At 40.4% G+C, this 15,962-nt stretch overlaps 1 protein-coding gene across 1 annotated transcript in view; it reads right to left on the reverse strand.

The window, feature by feature from the left end:
- Positions 1–15,962, reverse strand: part of PARVA (parvin alpha) — a gene marked incomplete at its 5' end in the record, with an annotated part of 63,240 nt that overhangs the window by 22,842 nt on the left and 24,436 nt on the right. The window contains 3 exons of the mRNA XM_082283305.1: positions 447–549; positions 1,166–1,236; positions 1,336–1,425. Of these exons, the coding sequence (XP_082139431.1) occupies positions 447–549; positions 1,166–1,236; positions 1,336–1,425 (264 nt within the window). The remainder of the gene's footprint in view (positions 1–446; positions 550–1,165; positions 1,237–1,335; positions 1,426–15,962) is intronic.

Raw genomic sequence — 15,962 nt, forward strand, 5'->3', positions numbered from 1 at the left:
AAAGAAATTCCAACTTTCCAGAGGAACCTTGCAATGTGAATAAACTATAGTATGGAACGAGCAGAGATTAAAAACATCCACCGTGGTACTGAAAATGCCCTTGCCTTCAAACTGACTTTCCACTTGTAACATGGTGAAGTTTGTGCAGCCCATATGCAGATAATAAATTTAATTGGAGTGAATACTGTTGCCAAGATGAGAGTCCCCTCTCTCCAGCAGCCCAGGTAGGATTTGTGCTGTTCTCATCAACTGCAGAGCACCACACATTGCACTGCAGCTATGAGGCCTGTGCATACAGCCCATTGCTCAGGGGTCTCATAACACATTGCTATTTTTGTATCACTTAGTGGCATAAATGTAAGATGATACCAAGGCTCCTGAGCAGGAACAAGAGATCCACTTATTGACAAAGTGCCTTAACAGTGTGCACGTGTATTTTTTCTTACCAAATAATTTCTGCAATACTTGTCCATCATACAGGTCTTCAGCCAAGTCTTTCACAATAATCCTCTCTCCTACCAACACATCATTAATCCAGTCAATTAATACCTATACGGGAAACACAAATTTGGCAGTATTATACACTATTCATTTGCAATTTAAAACACATGTCATTTTTCTTAGCAGAAAGAATACCAAAGCTGCAGTGGCTCAAAATACAGTCTGACATACCTTGAGGAGCAAACAGGAAAGACTCAGGAAGGACTCTTCTAAGGTGGCTGTGCCAATGCACTGCGAGGTCTAGACAAACACCAATTGACGCAGCGTCTTCTGGAGTGAAACCTTTCCCTTGCTTTCAGTAGCATTTTAACATCTTATTGTGAAGCAAAAGGTGCTGAAGTTGATCTTACAGAAGCATCCTGCTAAAGCTCTAACCCCAAGAATCACAAGGATGAGGGAAAGTCAGTGTGATCTTAAGACTGGGGGTGGGATGGTACTGAGACTCCGGACTCAGGACTTTAATAGAAATTCTGAAGTCTCCCTGTGCCATGTCTAGAGAAAGATACTGCAACAAATGACCTCCCCATTTCACTGGGATGTATGCACCACATGGTTCCAACTAATCAATATTTAACTCGTGCTTTGAAGTGTTCAAGTGAAAGAGGCAGGGATGGCATTAAAAAATAGTTCCACTTTCCTGAGAGGGTTTACATGCTTTCATTACCTTCATTAGTTCCTGTAATTTTGGATCATTTCTTGAATTTGGATCAACCATTGTTCGGACTTCATTTTCCTCTGGAAGGTTTAAAAGAAAAACATTAGAAACTATCCCAGGCACACCACCTTATTTTACATCAGGCTTTCATGTTCAGGTGTAAAATTGTTGTGAATTACCTAGCATAGTGTCCTCGGGGTCTAGTTCAAATGGAATGGGACTGAGAGGTAAGTTAATGGCATTTATTCCTTCTTCCTGTAATTCAGACACTAGGAAATAAAAAAGAAAAACTTGGTCAAATTTCAATTTAATTTTACTTACAATTTCACTCTCACTAAAAGTAGCATTAATTGTCTTAATTTCTTTATAAGAACATGACTCTATTAGATAAGCCACTGGGTGTAATTACAGCAATAAAGGAAAGCTAACAAAAATGGGAGGTGCAGCCAACAAACCTTTACTTGTATGAGTACATTTTTCATGGATAATGGTGCTGGAACCAATGCAATTACCTGAAATCTTTTCCAGGATACGGCCCATTGTCCTCAAATTTTTAAAGGGCTCACTTGCATTTTAATAGTCCTGACATTTTAACACTAATGAATCATTTTAGCTGAGGGAAATGGTTATTGCTCTCACTATGTCACCATGGCTCTGGAGATGCTACAAGTTTAGCTGCTTGAGAAGAGCTGGTCTGGCTGTGTACCCACACAGGAGTTACCAGAGTGAGGAACTATCCAGGACTGAAGGTGCAGCTGCAGCACACAGCACATTCTGTTGTCCAGGATGCTGATGTGTCTACACTGTCTAGCTAGGGCAGGCTCTAGGGTGCTTCTGGCCTGTGTTCTTGGTCTTTCCTTAGCAGAAATCACAGCAGCAAGACACAGTGGAGGATGATGAACCCCCAGAAATATTGCCTTAGTGTGGAGTCCAGACATAGGCTGAGAAGGACATAGGAATGGGGAAGTAATCCGATGTACTGAACCAGGAAAGGGGCTCGCTGGCTTGTCAATGTTGCTTTGACCACTCAATTTCCAGTGCACAAACCTTTAACAGAACTGGTTGTTAGCTCATCTGTACCAGTCAGAATTTAAACTTAAATAACTTAATCCAACAATCCTACATACGGCCTAAAGATTCAGGCAGCTGTCCACACCTTCTGACATGAACTGAAATGTATGACTTATGTGCAGATGCAGATTCACCATCCAACTGTTCAGATTTACCAGCTGATGCTGTCCTCAGGTTTTTCTGAAAATTACAGAGACAATTTGGTTTCTAAAAAAACAGAGAAGTACTCTAAAGATCATCTGTTTTGTCTCTGCCCTCATGGCTGCCTTGTAAGTTAGCTTTTGGAAGTTTTACCTCTGTGCCTTAACTTCCTCAGTGCAGTATGTATAGCTCAATTCACATGAACACTGTGATAATCAGTCAGTTGGTGTGGTAACAGGACTTAGAAACTTCCAGGTATTTTCTGCGCTTCATGAAATGTTTTGTGGTCTGCCAGATGAAATGTCTGTGCATGCTTCAAGAATCCGTGTAGCTGTATTCAAGCATCTATGTAAGACTCACAGCAATAATGGCTGCTAGAATGTTTATTACTTTTAACTGTACACAAATAACTGAAAAATCCACTACCTTCAACACTGAACCCATAACTTCACTCCATACACTCACGCTGCTTATGTGTCTGTAAAATACAAATACTGAGCAGCTCTAGGGAGTCATAAAACAATGCTGACAATAATAGTTCCCTCGATTGTTGTATATTCTCTAAAACTAATGGCTGAAAGCAACGGACCAAATTAATCCCTCATGTAACTCCACTGAGTTCTGAGGAGTTACAGCAAGGATGAAGTTGGTCTAGCATGTACAATCTCGGGAACTGCTTGCACTTAATGGCAATTGTTGGAAATGCTAGCACTCCTTAGAGAAAATCACTGTTGGTTTTATTAACCTCTTTGATTTTTTTTTTCAGGTTTTTTTTTTATTTTTATTTTGGTTCAAAATGGTTATGGGCATAAATATGTCAGTGGGTAGAAAACTTCCATGTGGAGGTCCTTCTGTTCCGAAATGTTTAGCTCATGGAGGGCTTCCGCACAAAGCTTCCTAGGCAGAAAATGTAGGGTTTTTTCACATCAGTCCCAAGGGGGAGCATAGAAAATAAAATCTATTCGAGCCAACTGCCTTCACTGAGCTCTCCTGTCCCAAAGGGCTGGATGCTCTGCTTGGGTGAGACACACTGGAGAAAGCAGTCCGCTCATTTTCCGAGTGAAGGACAGTAATGAAAGCTTTTGGTTCCTCCCTCCAGGGAGCAACCCACTGGCAGAGCTTGCTGACAATTCTCCAAGGAGACTGAGTGCACCTTTCAAGGTTGAAGGTTATGTAAGGAGTTCTTTACAAGGCCCACTGAACCTCCCCATATCTGTCCTCTAACGTGCACAACAGTCTACCTTTAATAACATGACCTCCATCACATTCTCAGAGAAAATAAGAGAAAGTAAACAAAACCCTGCCACATCTTTGCATAAAAAGGGAACATAAAATGCAAATAAAATAATAATAAATATACACGGGGAACTAAAACATTGATGTGTACTCGAATGCAAGTGCTGTATTTACTGCACAGCAGGGACTAAGCTCTGCTTTCTGTACACTGCTGTAAGCACAGACATTTTGCACACCTGCCAGAGCCATTTGCAGAACCTACCCAACACACCTCTAGATGATCCAAAGATCCCAGAGGGATTCACTTTTTAGAGAGGACAGCTCCTCTTCAGCCTCTTCATTCTGCAGTGCACAATCCCTGCCCCAGGTTGGTATTAGTCCCATAATAAAGGTTCCTCCTGCCCTCCTGTCCCCCACAAGCAGAAAACATTATGGAGAAACCCTGAGCCTGACAGTATCTTTTTCATTTCTTTCCCAATACTGAAGAGCAAAGATTTAACTACAGATTAGTAATGTTACTAAATGGAGCAGGTAAGCACATGCATTATATCAAGCTGTATGTAAACTGAGAGAAAATGTATTATGAAGTACAGCCTCACTTTCTAAGTATTTCCACCAAAAGAAATACCATGACAGATCACTGCTATACACTTAGGTGTTTATAGAGCAACCACAAATATGTGATTGAGGTTAGGAGTTTGCATGCCACAGTTTCAGTAGAGAAGTCCATTTTTCAGCTCCTTTTCATTAATTTGCTTTAATTCATTTTCATGGAAATCACTTCAGCAACTTAGTATTTTAATAAAAAGAAGGAACACAGTACTGGGGCAATTTTTGCAGCAGCTGAAATTAACATAAAATAATCTAATTTCTTGAAATACTCTGAGGAATGGCTTTGGAGCACCAGTAAGACCTGCACTTCGAGCCTTCTAGTGTAAAGCCCAGGAAGGGAGGAGGGCATGGGATGTACCTGTAGCAGCTCATCTCTACCACACCAGCTGCCAGGAGACAGATCAGTGCACTGGGAGCTGTGGCAGCTCCTGTGAAGGACAGCATCCAGGGTTTTGTGCTGGACACAGGGCATGCCTGGCCACTGGACAAGCCCAGCAATTAGAGCTAAGGCCCCTTTGTGTTCTCACCCTCTGCTGTGACCCAGATATAGCCCAGTTCATCAGCTACCATGGGGCTTATGCTCATCATGCTTCTATTGGGAAGATTAAGGACTTCATCCCTTTGGACATGAGAGCAAAATCCAGACCTTCAGGGTTTTTTTTTCAGTCACCATGCTGAATGGAACTGCAGGAATGCACTTTTAAAGCAAGACCCTTAAAAGCAACAGCTACATATGGGCCAGACAAATCTCTGTGGATTGGCAAAGTGAAAGACCCAGTTTTAACTCTGGATGAGGGATGGACATTTCTGCTCAGACTTCTGATTCAGCTCCACATGCCAAATTTCTTATGATGTAATCAAGTGCAACTCCACTGCTATCAGCTGTCAACAGACTTCCTCCCATCATGCCAGCACCAAATTTGGCCCCAGAGCTGGGGAGCCCGCGAGCCTGTATCAACAGCAACTACAGCAGCTATTTTAAGCTGGATGGAATTCTTACTGTTTTAGATGCTCTAGGATTACAAGGTCATAAACCTATGCTATCAAATCCAGGCGTGTGCTCCGAGCCAGCCCTGCCCTGGGATGTGTGCATCCAACTGCCATTGGAGCTGCACATCTGAGAGTGGAGCGCTGCCCATACGGTTTAAATTGCCTTAATTCCTCCACTACATGCAGCCTGTTGCTCCACATTGTATTTATTAGACAGTATCATCTGGGTTTTTTACTTGTTTATTTTGTGTGCTGAAGGCTTTTTGCTGCCCTATTTAGTATTCAGGGCTTAGAGTTACTCTGATTTGAATGAAACACATCTCATTATTTAACTGAGCTCGGCAATGCCACATCACCCAGTGCACTCTCTGTGGTTTAGATGTATTTTAGCATACCCATCTGAAGAATCATGAAACAAACACAGCAAGATGCAGTGTAAAACAGCCTCTCCTCTGAGTGCTACAGCCACATCTTCCCCATGTAACTGGTTCAGTACTTACAAAATTAAAATTACTCAAGTGCTACGACAGGAATGGATGAATTCTGAAAGTGTGGGATTAACTAGAACCAAACTATAAAGTTGGAGGAGCACAATGGCATGCTGCTTCTAATCTTGATCTTTCAAACCCAGGAGACTTAAATAGATGCACATACACCTACAGACATATATACATACATAACATTTATGCAGGTCTTTAATTGTCTTTCTTTCTCTAGCATGTGGGTTTTGCAGTCAAGGTCTTCACCATTTTTAAGGTTTCACGTACTTTGGGGTTGGGGTTTTTTATGTTTTGTTTTGGGTTTTTTGTGGAAGCTGAGATTTGCTGACCTTCACATGGCTCCAAGAGTTTAAGCTTTCTATAAGAAAGTCAAAACCTACTCGATATTTTAAACTGCTATGGTAGGCAGTAGCTTTACATGTCATGTCTCTATCTTAAGCCATTTTTTCCTGGAAAAAGCACCATTTGGAAGGTCAGCTGCAGACATCACGTTGCCAGAATAGCAGTAGACATTTGTATGTATGCCCACATTCAAACATGCATGCCCATGCTACATACATTTAGACATGCAGCCAGAAAAAACAGTCAGTTTAGAAGAATGCAGATTTTCAGTAAGAAATGTCTTTTTACTGCTCTTGTATAAGACATACACTCAATTAGAACTGAGCCAAATTTAGATTAATTGGGTTTTGGTTTCATATTCCCTTTATTGGGTGCAAATTTCTGGTAAATGCCCATGACCTCGATGGTTTCCTTTTGTAACCACTCGTGCACAACAGCAGCTTTAGTTCTTCTACTGACTTGATAGCCTGTAATGCAGACTTGAGTGTAAATGACTCTATCCACACAGATCTCAGTGGATTTATGCTGATTTATACCAGCTCACTGGCTCAGCATGATTCCTGTTCCCTCTCACATACTCCAGTTCTATAAACTGATATAATTCCAGTGGGGTAGTTCTGGATTTGTACCGGTAAATGTGAAAACTGACCAAAATAACTTAAGATGGCTAGAGAATGAGAGAAAAAAACAGCAAAAATATTTTCAGAAAGTCATAGTTCGGGCTTTTATAAATGATACTATTTAGTCAAGCAAACTTATCTAATTGCTTTCTGGGCCACCTATCCAAAATGTTAATTTCTAATACCTGTGCATGTGCATTTTATAAGCCCACAAAGGGTAAAGAAAATACTAATCTAAAATAATACTGCCTAATTTTCTGGAATACATAATTCATTAAACATGGATTCTGGCAGCTCAGCTTTAACTCTGAAACAAAAGAAATCCACACAAAAGGCAATAAATCTGCATTACACATGGTACTAAAATGATCCAATGGATTTATAGATGTTTACAAGTTTGCAGAGTGTGACACAGCGTCCACCAGAAATTTGATATTCACAGCACAAAACATCATAAACATATGTCTGCAACTACAAAAGGGCCTTTTTATGTGGGGATCATTGTTAAAATTGTCTTCAGAACATAAACCTTAAGTTGTAAATGCTACTCCCCATTTATTCTCCAAGACATAACAAATGAGGGAAGAAAAGCAGAGATATGTTTGTAATTGAAAATGTGTCTCAGGAAATGATCTGTACAGGAACATCATTCTCATTCCATTAACTGCTGACTCCAAGCCAACCATTTGTAAAAGTAAATAAATATGCAAACTGGCTGACAACAATGTGCCTGCCTTTAATGTTTCTGCATTAGTACTCAGTCTCCAAAAAAGAATCTGTTTTCTTTTCTCATTTCTCCATTAAACCAAACATGGCATGCACACAAAAGGAACAGGAGTAATACTGTTCACAAAAAAAGATGGGAGAAATGCTATGATTTGATTTTCATGTATGCAACACAAATTAAATGCCTTTTGCCTTGAACTTTCTTTAAAGTCCAAAGCCACTCTGAAGTACCTCGGTGACTAGTTTGCTGTTCCTTTCTTTCTTGCAACTAGCAGGGAAAAAAACCCTCCACAGACAGACAGATGCCTGGTCTGGGTAGGTAAAAAACAACAAATCAGGAAGCAAACTCAGTCCTTTTTTAAAAGGGTACATGTGATTCTCTTTCGCCATATCACAAGTAGCTTCATTAAGCCTTCCATGCTTTCACATTTCATTTGGGATGAAGGTTCGTTCTCAGAATTTCCCTGTAGTTTCTAAGAGGTAATAAGCAGTGAAGTCCCAAGCTAACACAGATGCCAGTCATTCCATTCATTCCTTCTACACATCCTCTCAACACATCTTTTAAAATACATAACCAGTATCTGCAGATGTTTTGAAAAACCTGCCACCCCACAGGAGTGTTTAAAACCCTACTGAAAAATCCCAAAAGGCAGTTTTGGGAACAAATACAGACAAGAGTTCAATTGATGCTGATTCTTATTCACACCGAAGAACAAACCATGCACATGAGAAAAGCTGTGACCATTCCAAGTTCTAATCAAAATGTGCTGTGTGGAATCTGATCCCAAAACAAACTCCAAAGACCCTCAGATACTTTGGTAGGGTCTTCGTGCAACAGACACATACAGGTTGTTAGCTGGTCTACACGTGGCATCCCTACATGCAAAACACTTTATTGAAACAAATCCTGGGACAGCAAAATACTTTATGGAAACAAACCCTCTGACAGTTAGGATTTTCAACTTATTGAGGTATGTACTGAGACATCTCTGAGCTGATTTCTTGAGGCATCTCAGAATTGCACAGAGAATGTGGGGCCATACAGAGGCAGAAGGGAGAGCATCTGTATCCTCCTCAATGACACTGATATTTCTCAAGTTATAACAAATCTGCAGGTAGCAATATCCAGAAGAGAGGCAGACAGACCTCTTGGTGCAAGTGGAGGCAATTGTTCCTCTTACACGCTCACCAGCTTGCTGCAATAAATTTTTCCAAACATTGTGGAGTGGAGAAGCAGATTTTATAGGGCTGACTTGCCTCATTTTGTGAATCACCAACCAGCTAAGAGCAGCTATTCCAACATCAACAAGAGGCGCTCACGCAGAGAAGACAAAACCAAGGATCTGTTCCAAGAAGTCTTTCCCAGCTCAACAAGTTCTAGCTATTCCTAAGAGAAAACCCAAAAATACTTCTTAGGAATGTGAGGGCACACCAGTGGCAAGCTGAGGATTTCCGGAATTTCTTGTTCTTTTCTTCTTGTGTATATAAGCCTTGTTTTCGAAGGAGAGAAAGTTAAGAGAGACCCACTGCATCTCAGTAATCTAGATGACCCCTTTTTCTTGAAAGAAATGGAAAAATGCCTACTTTTACTGGAAAGTTAAAGTTCCTTCTCAGAGACTGTAAACTGGTTTATGTCTCACACATGGCCCCCATTTTCAAACTGCAGTTCCTAGAACTACCTGTGTTTTGAGATAAGCATCTCATCATCTTCAGGAAAAGACTCTGTGACAGAGGATCAAAAGATTTGTAGTAAGAGGCCAAGCATTTCTGCATCCCAGAAGGAAAAAAAAAAACCAAAAAAGCTTCTCATGCTTCCAAGATTTTTCTTTAGTATCAAAGTCCACCAGGATGAAGTTTGGGGTTGACACCAAGGCTGGACAAGTAGCAAACACGAGAAAGGGAGGTTAAGAGTCACCCAAAAAAATTAAAACAATAATGAATACAAATATGTAGATAAATTACTTATTTGCATAACTGGTAGTTTGCAGTCCATTCCTTGCTCCCTTGTGCATCAATCCTGAGCATCTAACCATGGTTCTCAGATTCAGGAGCAGAATTAACTTGCAACATCTAATTCTGCTTTCTCCCTGCTATGTTTAATATTTGTGCCTAATACACAGATGGTTTCTTAAAGTCTCTGCAATATGTCCTAGGGAACTGGAGTTTGTAGTCAAGGACAGAATCAGGATTTAATTTGGGAATTGGGATCTAAAGACAGGCCTTCAACATGGCAAAAATAGGCTGTGGCTTTGGCTGGATCAACAGAAACCCAGCTACATTCTGAAAGAAAAAGGGGTGGATTTGGTAAAAGGCAGCAAAATGAAACCTGAAAATGGAAGAAATATATCTTCCAGCATCCTGAAGACTAAACAGCCCTTCAGGGGTCTCTTGGCCAATGTGGAGGTTAACATGCATTTGACAGCAGACAAGCTTCAGGCTTTCACTGCTACAGCAAGGACCAGAGAAAAGGCAAACTTCCTTCCCCATCCTTATCTCCTATGAGTGTGCATTATCAAGATGCACATCTGATGTGTGGAAGCCCCTCTGCTTCCCAGCCATACCGCATTAAGGGCCAGTTCAGGGATGAAAAGGAACATATCAGGGCTGTCTGTGGAAATCCCTGGCTAGAGGAAGGACTTCGGTCAGCTGGCATAAATCACAGCATGGTGTGATCAATATTGTGGCTGTGCTAGCCTCCTAAAACACATTTACACAAAAGTGTAAGATGGTGATGCAACACAGGACTTTGGTAGCACAAACTAGAAACTGTGTTTGGCTTAGGAAAGCAGAATTTGTTCTCAATTTGCACAGGAAAAAAATCAACGCTCTCCAGCCTAGGTTCTCAAATCCCTCAATAAGAATTAATTAATTTAACAGAAAAAAACAGCAGTATCCTCATTCTGCAGCATAGAAAAAGGCACAATTCTAGTTTAAGGAATACATCTACATGTTTCCTTTCTGGAGACAAATTGCACTTGTAAAATGGAAGTCTGGCACTTCAAATACAGCCTTAAAAGCCTGTCTCTAATGTTACACTTAGCCTGGCAGAGTGGACAGCAATACCTGTACCTCTTGCTTTCCAAACCCATGTCATGGCAAAGAAAACACCCTTCTTTCCATATAAACCAGTAGCAATGATTTTCATCCAGCCCTGTGCCTTGCCCTTCACAGGCCCCACCTGGTACCCTCCGTGCATTCCTAATTTTGCTTATTTCCTTATAAAACTCAAGCAGCTGCTCCAACTTCCAAATGCCCTGTCTAAAACAAACCACCTCACTGAGCTGTTCATCTGATCGTGGCGTTTCTGTCAGGACCAGCATTGTAAGGGTAAAGCCCCAGCTCTGAACTGCACGTGCACTGCCACTGTCTCTTCCAAGAGATCTCAAACAAGCTGGAATTTTGGAGCAGCACTTGCTACACCTGTCAAGAGCTGTCAGACAAGGGAAACACCCCTGTGGGAACTCCTACCTGTTAAATGCATTTCCTGGGCTGCTGTCACTGCCAATAAACCAATTTCATCATGAGGAACAATCACACCAACCATACCTGCGGCTGTATTTCCTACTTTGCAGGTGGACATACCTAAACCTGCAACTCAATCATCTAAGTAAATAACCTCAAATGGGTTTTACTTCATGGCACTAACACATCTGGAGTTTCCCATAAATAGTCTGCAGCCTTCAGCTTTGATGTCATAAATGAGTTTGTGTTACTGTTCCTCTTAGAAAGTGCATAGTATCATGAAGGTTTTATTTCAATAAGCACGAATATTAAAATTTATCTACTGCATAACACATAGTCCATTTGAAAATTGCTATCCCAAGCATGTTTTTGACTACAAATGATAACTTGCACTGAGTGGAAATCAGCTGATAAAAAGCATTATTTTCACACTGGAGCCAGTGTTACACAAAGACTGAATTTGTACCAAGCTGAAGCTAATAGAAACATGTAATCTTACGAAACATCGCTAGGATGAAACAGCTAATTCTGTTTCATATTGCAGAAATATTTTCATGAAATAACAGTAAATATTAAAAGACTGCTGTATTTTCTTCTTCTTTTACCCAGGAAAAACAAAGTCTGACAGGAGAAAGAAGAAAATAAACTCCCATTCTTATCTTCAAAATATTACAAACCAAAAATAACTACCATTGTAAAAATACAGGATCAGAAAGCAATAACCAGAAAAGAAAAACAACCAGATGAGTCGGTCTAGTCTCCTACCTTTAGGGCAAAATGCTCCACAGCCCATCATAGGGTCGCTGGGCCACCCTCATAGTGCATCCCAGGGGGAACTGCAGTCCTTGAGGTGTTGGAAGCTCCTGGCAGGCCCCTCTGCTGCTGCTCTTCAGAGGAGCTGTTTTAGCTTTAGAGCCTGTTTTCCAACAGAATGGTCCAAGCACATCACAACTCTCGGCTCAGAGCATCGCTTCAGAACAAGCGACTGACTGCCTATATAATTTAATATGATGCCACATGAGACTCATAGACCATCTGCAAAAGAAACTAAATCTGCTTTTTGCAGCTTGGTGAGTTGCGTTCTGAAGGCTGGGATGCAGTTTTGATTGTGTGCTTTTGTTATCAGTCATACAACTAAACAAAGTGCTCAAAGGGCAAGGGTAAAATACACGTTTTTAGCGATCCCAGTCTGTTTCTGTTCCAGGTAACTTTTACCTTTTCCCCTTGTAACTGAATGAAGTCACAATTCCCCTCAAAGCATAGGAAAAGTCTGTGCATAGACACTGCAACATTGGAAGGGAAGTGTCTTTTTCTTTTTCCTTTTTTTTTTTTTTTTAATTTTTATTTTTTAGTTGTTGTGAAACAAAGTCTGATCAACAGGAGTTACTTGAATCCTTTGAATCCTGTTGTCTGAATTGAGATGCACGTGTGCTATTGCCAAATATTACCAAATTCAGATCCTGATCACAGTATTCTTTTCTCTACAAATACTTCCCTACTGAAATAATTAGCAACACTCACACGGAACAAGGATTAAGCCCTGAAACAGGAGCATATAAAAAGCTAAAAAGCAGAGGAAAGGAGAGGTATGAGCCATCAAAAGAATAATAAACTACTGGTAAGAAATAAACTAGTTTTATGGTCTATGGGTCCTTCCAAAGGGGGACAGTAATGAAAATATAATCTAAAGCAATTACTTACTTGGGCTAAAAATCAAATTCTTATGAAGTTTTCTACAGACTAAAACTTTTCAGAAGCTGTAAAATGTCTTTGTTTCAACTTGGAGCAGGAGGAGGAAAGTGACACATCCCTGGCTCATTTCTAAGTCATGGAAAGTAGTTACCTTTCTCATTTCCAATGGAACTTCATTTAAAATACCAGTGCCAAAAGGCAAGTATGGAGAATGGAGTGGTATTTATTATCTAGGGTTATTCAGCTGTGCTACTCAACATTCCTCGCCAGGTTTCATATCAGATGTGATTCCTTGCAGAAGAAGACTCAGAGCTCTCATCAGTTTTCTCACACCACATTCTTTGCCAGTTCTAAGGAGTCTCTGATACACACTGGTCTGCAGCTTTTGGGTCATTCCAAAAAGCAGCTTTCCAGGCAACATTTCTACCTCACGCTGCACTCACAAGTGGTAATGGGGCTCCCCACTCTGACTCCTGGAGTCCCATTGCCTTCTGGCACCGAAAACCTGCACTGCTGGACTGCTGAATAACAGCATTCAATTACAGGACAATACTGAGCTGGCAGTTCTTTTACCAAGCTTTCCTTTTCTTAATTTCTGAATAGAATCATAAGTGTCCCAGATACTTTATTATGGCAATCCTGTTTGGGACACAAGTACAGCTAAAGGAAAACAATGCTTCACTTGAAATATCAAGAAGGAGGCTGAAAATTATTATATATTAAGAAAATTCACCAAGTCTGAAGCCACAGCTACCTGCATTATCAACTTATTTTATAATTGATAATTTATATCTGTTTATAAAGTGATTTTTTTTTCCATGCACAAAAGTAGTTATTTTACAAAAATAGTAAATGAATTTGTTTCTTTTATGCTGAGTTTTTACACCTACAGAGGTAGACAAAAGATCATGCCCAGGTAATAGGTGAGGTTATAGCAGATTAGCTAAAGCAGAGCTCTTTTCTCAGAGGGTATAAAATGGCAAGAAGCTGACAACAGCAGGTCTGAAGTGCATAGCTTGGGGACCCAGTAGAGGAATTTCTACTCATTCTCTCTGTAATCCATTTTCACTTGCCACTAACATAAACTCAAGCTGGGCTTGATTTCTAATTCCTGTAATATAACAACAACAACATCATCTTTCAAAAAGCCTGTGCACTTCGCCCTTCCCTTAGCAGAGATCACTGCAGGGAAAAATCCCAGCACATTGGTAAGATGCTTTGGGCCTAGAGTTTCCCAAACTGTTCCTAAGGGCTCATTTTCAACCCTGCAATTTTCAGCTTTGTAAAAACAGAAGTATAGCCAGGGAGGACTAAAGTCTTATTCAAAGCCATTTTGGCCATCAATACAGGAAACAATTCAAAGGCAACATGACACTGATAGCTTAATTTGTGAAAATGGATAAATACGGGATCTGCCACATAGCACATTAACCCATGTAACAAATAAATACAGAAATAGCACTGCAATACTTGGTTAAAAGGTTTTGGTTCACAGAGGAGGAAATTAAATTAAAGCATGTAATGTCAATTACTGTCATTTGTAATTTTATTTTGCTTCCCTAGAAACAATACAGATGCAGGATTCTAAAGTTACCTGCATGTTTGATGCAAATGGGATAAAATTATCTAGGTTCTGAGAAAATCCAGATAGTAGTAGGGAAAAAACCCACAGTTTTACCTAACCTCACTCATGGATCATCTTCAAAGTGCTGGTCACATGAGGACTGACAAGCCTTCAATTTAAACATATAAGCCAACAACCTGGACCTAAAACAAGACTTTCATGTATAAAAAATCATGTTAAGTCATCAGAAAGGCTGGGAGGAGAGCAACAGCTTAATTCTCAGCTACTGCAAATGGACACAGCCTTACTAAAGCCAACAGAAGAGCACTGACTGATATCAGAAGAGAATTTGGCTTATTGTTTATACTGATTGATTCCAATTGGAAAATTACAGGGTCAGGTCCTTAATGTTTCTGTCTCCTTTGCTCTGCTCTGTGTAAAAGTGACAGAGACTAAAAGCCATGTGGAAGACTCCAAGCATCTCACCAGCACAGTAACAAACATTGCCAAATCTCATCAGTCCTTTTCCCCTTGGCCACGTGAAATGCACTGCAGCATCAGCACCCAGTTCTGCTTTCACACAAACAGCTGTGCAGCAGTAGAGCTCAGTGCTGCACAGAAGCATCCTACCTATAGCATATTCTGCTGAAGTCAGGAAATAACACCAAAAATGAATTAATTATACTTACTGTTGGTGAAATAAATGCCAGACGTATTTCTACCTTGCAAACTATAATCTGAGCTACATCAGAATAAGCAGAAAATCTGCTGTAAAGACCTCCAAGCCATTTTCCTTAAAGTAGGAAAGGAAGGCAGGAAGCATCCTTCCTTTGAAAACCCATACTTTCCTCGATGGTGTAATGCTACAGTGAAATGATGATTAGAATTATAGGAAAGAGCTAACAAAAGAAAGACTAAATCAATCAGATGCTTTCCTTTGCCTCTAAATGATACACATAAATTGTGTCTATCAGGTTCCCCCAGGCTATTTCAGGAGCAAGCAGAACACAAAATGATGCAGATTCATTACAAAAAGTCTAAATCTAATCTACCTGAATTTAAAATGCCAGGAATCATGTAAATGGAAGAAGAGATGACAGACCTTGCATGTTACACATAAGCAGAAACAAGAGTCATATAAACTGGGAGTCACATAAAGTGCTCATTTACCAAGAAATTACAGGTTAGATCCCTGGCAGTGCCAACATCTACTGGTACACAAGTGCCGTGAGGAAAGAGGTGTCTCCAAACTGCCCTCAGGCCTTCCCTGCCTCCAGAGGATGACATGAGCCTGGCACATGGGACTTCAGGGGTGGCACTGAGGGTATGGGTGACACTTAACCTCCCCTCCCCACTCACTAGGGCTACAATCCAAAAGTGGAGAATTGCAACACAGGCTGCGTGATGCAAAGGGAGAAGGTAGATACCAGAGTTATGTTTTTAGACGTGCAAATTGTCAAATGGTGTCCTTCCCAAATAACACAGGTGAATGTTACCAGAAGTCATTTAAAAAGGGGAATTCCAACTAGATCTAGGTGGCAAATGCAAGAAAATTAGACTACTGAAAAAATAAAATACCACTGACATGACCCAGTTCACCTATAACTGACAAATGGCTAAAAATATGTTGACAAGAACCTGAGGAATTCCAGCTCTCCCAGAATGTTACTATTATTTGCAATGCACCTTGCAAAGTCCAAGTGTTCCTAAACACAGGCAGGCCCATTGCCTTTTTCCCTAAACACACAGGAGAAAGAGAATGATGTTATACCTATAAATACACACACTTTTTTTATGCCTCATATCATAAACAAAATCTTTACTACAACCATACATGCACACAAAATCGG

This window comes from Coloeus monedula, assembly GCF_965178545.1.
Source record: "Coloeus monedula genome assembly, chromosome: 6".
NCBI classification, from domain to species: Eukaryota; Metazoa; Chordata; class Aves; order Passeriformes; family Corvidae; genus Coloeus; species Coloeus monedula.